The sequence below is a fragment of the Alosa sapidissima genome, chromosome 12 (assembly GCF_018492685.1).
Source record: "Alosa sapidissima isolate fAloSap1 chromosome 12, fAloSap1.pri, whole genome shotgun sequence".
NCBI classification, from domain to species: domain Eukaryota; kingdom Metazoa; phylum Chordata; class Actinopteri; order Clupeiformes; family Clupeidae; genus Alosa; species Alosa sapidissima.
Window position 1 is genome coordinate 29,018,721 of NC_055968.1, and position 5,000 is coordinate 29,023,720.

The 5,000-nt window shown below is 51.4% G+C and overlaps 1 protein-coding gene across 1 annotated transcript in view; it reads left to right on the forward strand.

Annotated features, from left to right (window-relative positions):
* Positions 1-5,000, forward strand: part of LOC121678548 — a 52,304-nt gene that overhangs the window by 15,189 nt on the left and 32,115 nt on the right. The window contains exons 22-31 of the mRNA XM_042058167.1: positions 220-477; positions 836-1,099; positions 1,181-1,441; positions 1,752-2,018; positions 2,356-2,619; positions 2,887-3,147; positions 3,265-3,525; positions 3,872-4,138; positions 4,482-4,742; positions 4,902-5,000. The exon at positions 4,902-5,000 is cut by the window's right edge and continues 162 nt beyond it. Coding sequence (XP_041914101.1) covers positions 220-477; positions 836-1,099; positions 1,181-1,441; positions 1,752-2,018; positions 2,356-2,619; positions 2,887-3,147; positions 3,265-3,525; positions 3,872-4,138; positions 4,482-4,742; positions 4,902-5,000 — 2,463 coding nt within the window. The remainder of the gene's footprint in view (positions 1-219; positions 478-835; positions 1,100-1,180; positions 1,442-1,751; positions 2,019-2,355; positions 2,620-2,886; positions 3,148-3,264; positions 3,526-3,871; positions 4,139-4,481; positions 4,743-4,901) is intronic.

Here is a 5,000-nt window from a genome sequence, read left to right on the forward strand (position 1 = left end):
TTCAATTTCTGAAATATGTATCTTGACTGTACAGTTAACAGCATAGATTACCATGATTATTCATTCCTGATTACAATTATTATATATTATATATTTAATTATTATTATATAATTATATATTGACAATATACATCAGCATCAGTTTACTAATCAATGCACCTGAAGCCAACATAACCAATCATTAATGAACATTCCATCAACCCTGTCTGCCCCATGCAGCCCCATGTGCCCCCACCAATGTGAGCGCACGGGCTACCTGCGGCACCAGCAGGGGTATCATCTCCTGGAACAGGGGCGCCGGTGCCCTCTCCTACACGGCAGAGGCGGTGGGCACCCATGGGCACCGCGTCTCCTGCACCACCAACGGCACCTCTTGCGCGCTGCCTCTTGACTGCGGACACCAATACACGGCCACAGTGGTCTCCTCCACGGGAGCCTGCAACAGCAGCGCCGGAGCCAGCGTCCAGTTTGACTCAGGTAGCCAATTAGCAGCAAGGGCAGCCTCCAAGTCTGACTCAGGTAGCCAATTAAGTCTGACCCAGGAAGCCAATCAGCAGCAAGGGCAGCATCCAGTTTGACTCAGGTAGCCAATGAGCGCTGTGTGTTGCTACTGTAAACTCAAGATACATTCGATATATATTAATTGAACTGAGCACATAGGGAATCAATAAGATTATAACTTTGAAGTCACATTGGTTTGGCTGCACTGTGCATTCTTTCTTTTTCTTACTTTCTCTCTCTCTGTCTCTCTCTCGCTCTCACAAACACACACACACACACACACTCTCTCTCTCTCTACGTCTCTCATATCCCCCGCTCCTCTTCCCCTCCTCAGCTCCGTGTTTGCCCAGTGGCGTGCAGGCTGACCTGGACTGTGCGGCCAACACGCTGGCGGTGCAGTGGCTGGCCAGCGAGGACGACCCTGACTCCTACACGGCGCTGGCCATCGGCTCGAACGGCACGCGCTCCAGCTGCAACACCTCCTCCACCGCCTGCACCATCGGTGGCCTGCGCTGCGGACACACCTACGGCATTGTCGTCACCATGTCCATGGTAGACTGCGGCGTCATCGAGGACTCGGACTTCCAGGTCCAGACAGGTATGGCCAAAACAGAATTTGATTAGGAAGAATTGCCTGATTTTTCGAGTTCCTCCTCAACCCTCCCCCCCGCCCCCCCAGCCCCCTGTCGTCCTCAGAACCCCAGTGTGGACCTGGACTGCGGCACCAACGTTGCCGTGGTGACGTGGGACAGCAGCGGCGGCCAGCAGGACCACGTAGTGACGGCGGTGAACTTCTACAGCCAGCGCATCACCTGCAACAGCAGCCACCCCAACTGCACCTTCAGCGGCCTGAGCTGCGGGGAGGAGTACACGCTCAGCGTGGTGGGCAACACGCCACACTGCGCCAGCCAGCCCAGCGACACCGTCAGCCTCAACGCGGGTGAGCACACACACATACTGTATCTGAAGCTGAGCGCTGAGTCTGGATAACATTGTGGGGGTGACAGGTCTGTATGCTTTTGCATTTGTGTGTGTGTGTGTGTGTGTGTGTGTGTGTTTGTCTGCCTGTCTGTCTTTGTGCATGCATGAGGTTGTGTAAATTTGCAGACACACGCTAAAGAATTCAAGGATTCAAGGACATGTTAGCCCATATTCCTCCTTTGTCTGCTTATCCGTTAATCTGTCTGCCACAATCTGTATCCCTCTATCATCTTCTCTTTTTCTCTGTCTCTCTCTCTTTTCCTTCTCAGCTCCCTGCATTCCCACCATGGTTGAGGCCAGCTTGGACTGTAACACTGGTATCACCACGGTGACCTGGGACTCTGCCAGGGGTGCCCGCGGGTACACAGTGCACGCTATGAGCAGCGGTGGACACAACGCCACCTGCAACAACGACGACTCGCACTGTGCCTTCTCCCAGTCTGACCTGTCCTGCGGCCAGGACTACAGCATCATGGTGGAGGCCCATCATGACAACTGTGTCAGCCTGGCCAGCCACCCAATCAACATCTCCACTGGTACAGCACCAGCCTCCTGTGTGGCTTGCATCTCATTCACACCATGTTCTTTTTTGTCATAAACATTATATGTTATACATATATACTGTATATATATGTATAAATATTTGTATTTAGGCTATGTATAATAAAATTGCAACACACTGTATATCTGTTGCCCAATGTTTGTTTTCTTATGTAGTATTTACAATATGATTAAAAATGATCTAACTAAGTCAAATCTGTAGAAATGATAATGTGTCTTGGAATAACATTAGGGAGTAAGCATAGTCACATCACATCTCTCTCTCTCTCTTTTTCTCTCTGTCTGTCTCTGTACCTCTGTGTCTCCCTCTAGGCCCCTGTCCCCTCTCTAACCTGCAGGCGGTGCTGAACTGCAGCGACAACTCGGCTGACATCTCCTGGACCAGAGGCAATGGCACGCTGCTGTATAACGCCTCAGCCGAGGGCTTCAACGTGGACCACCGCGTGAGCTGCACCACGCCAAACACCTCCTGCACAGCCAGAGGCCTGGAGTGTGGTCACAGGTACCGCGTCAGTGTGTGGGGAGAAGGGCGCACCTGCCCCAGCCCCGCCCGCGAGTGGGTGGCCCTTAACACAGGTAAGACACACCCTCGCTCCAACTGATATGTGCATGTGGCCATTGTCCACACCTCTCTACAACTTGTTTGTATGAGATATAAGATTAAGTACAAAACAGAACAATTATATATCAGGCAATGCTGGTAAATATGCCTTTTAAAACCTTGCCTTTAAGTCATTTTACAACCCCTACATAGTTTAGATCAGTGCCTTGCCAAATCACACGAAACACACAGAAATTGAATTAAATTTAATTCAATTCAAACTCTCTCTTTCTCTCTCTTAGCCCCCTGCCCACCCACTGATGTAAACGTTGTGTCATCATGTGACTCTGACACGGCCGCTGTTTCCTGGACGGCCTCTCGCGGCTCGCTTTCCTACATGGCTGTCGCCGATGGCAACCTGGGTCACAGGGTGTCGTGCAATACGACCGGGACAGCTTGCGACATTGGTGGGCTATCCTGTGGGCAGACATATGAGGTGTATGTGGTGGGGGTGGATGAGGACTGTCAAAGTGCCAGGAGCGACGTCAGCATTGTGCAGACAGGTGAGAGGTCACTCCCATAGACATAGAAACCTTTTCTAAAAACCTTTTCTAGGTATGGAGATCTATGAGAGATCAAGGTTTTATGCTCTCTAACCTTTGACCTTTTGGTCGCCTCAGCCCCTTGCATGCCGGAAGACGTTCAGACCCAGCTGGAGTGTGAGACCGGACTCCTCAACATCACTTGGCTTCAGCGCGGCGAGGCCCGTGACTATCACGCCACGCTGACCAGCAGCGAGGGCAATGTGACCGCGTGCGCTTCGGACAAGCCCGCATGCGTCATTCCCAGCCTGCCGTGTGGCCTTACCTATAGCCTGTTGGTGGTTGCCCATAACGACCACTGCAACAGCTCTCTCAGTCCCGTGCAAGAGATCACTGCAGGTGAGAGCGTGTGTGTGTGTGCGTGTGTTTGTGTGTGTGTGTGTGTGTGTGTGTGTGTGTGTGTGTGTGTGTGGAGATTGTGCAGTACAATAATAACCAGTTTATAATAAGTAGTCGACCACTTTGAAAAACTCAGAAGTCGTGAAAACCCTATTGTGCATGTGTGTGTGTGTGTGTTCGTGTGTGTGTATGTGTGTGTGTATGTGTGTGTGTGTGTGTGTGTGTGTGTGTATGTGTGTGTGTGTGTGTGTTTGCGTTTTTGTCTTCATTTTTAGCTCGCTGGTATATTCTTCCATGTACAAAAATGATAGAAATGATAACTTCCTCTTTGTGTGTGTGTCATCAGCCCCCTGTCCACCAGAGACCGTGAACGCAGAGGTGGACTGTGCGTCTGGTGTCGTCAGGGTAACCTGGGAGCCCAGTGTGGCTGGCGTGTGGTACACGGCGGTAGCCGCGGACAACTGCACTGCTGACCAGTACGTCATGTGCCACGCCAACAACACAGGCTGCGACCTCGCCACCCTGAGCTGTGGGAAGGAGTACAACATCACCGTGGTGCCCAGTAGAGACTGGTGTGTGGGAGCCTATTATCCAATCCAGCACATCAGGACAGGTCAGTGGATAAACACACACACACATGCAGAGACACACGCGCGCACACACACATGCAGAGACACACACACACACACCCAAACACACACACACACACACACACACACACACACACAGACACACAGACACACAGACACACACACGCAGAGACACACACACACACACACACACACATAAATTCTAGGTTAAATGACCTTGGACTAAGCTGACTGAATCTTTTAAATAGTGTGGCTGTCTTTTTAATGTCTGTGTGTGATGCATGGATGTGCATATTACATGTCTGTGCATATGTGTGTGAGTGTTGTATATCTTCACTTAGTATGTGTGTGTGTGTGTGTATATAGCTCCCTGTGTGCCACAGTTGTTGGAGGTGGAGATGGACTGCCTGTCGGACTCGGCCTGGGTGATGTGGGAGGAGTCGTTAGGGGCGGAGGTCTACACCGCTGAGGCAACAGACTCAGAGGGGCAGAGTTTCACCTGTAACTCCACCTCCAGCCAGTGCGCAGTACAAGGTCTGGAGTGCAGTCGCCACTACAACTTTACCGTCATGGCAACGGACTCACAGTGCGACAGCGCACTTAGCAACCAGGTGGAGTCTGAGACAGGTAAGCCTACAAGAGTATTGAATTCATACAGTAACATTCCATTCCCACTGATTATACCCCCCTCAATTCTCTCATTTTGACCCCTTTGATAGATCTTTGCTCCCGTCTTTATTCCATAGCATGCGCATAACTCTCTACCCCCCCCCCCTCCCCGTTTAGCCCCGTGTCCCCCTGAGGCGGTGCAGGTGTGGGTGGACTGCCACAACCAATCAGTGGACGTGGAGTGGGCGGAGAGTGTGGGCGCCCTGAACTACACGG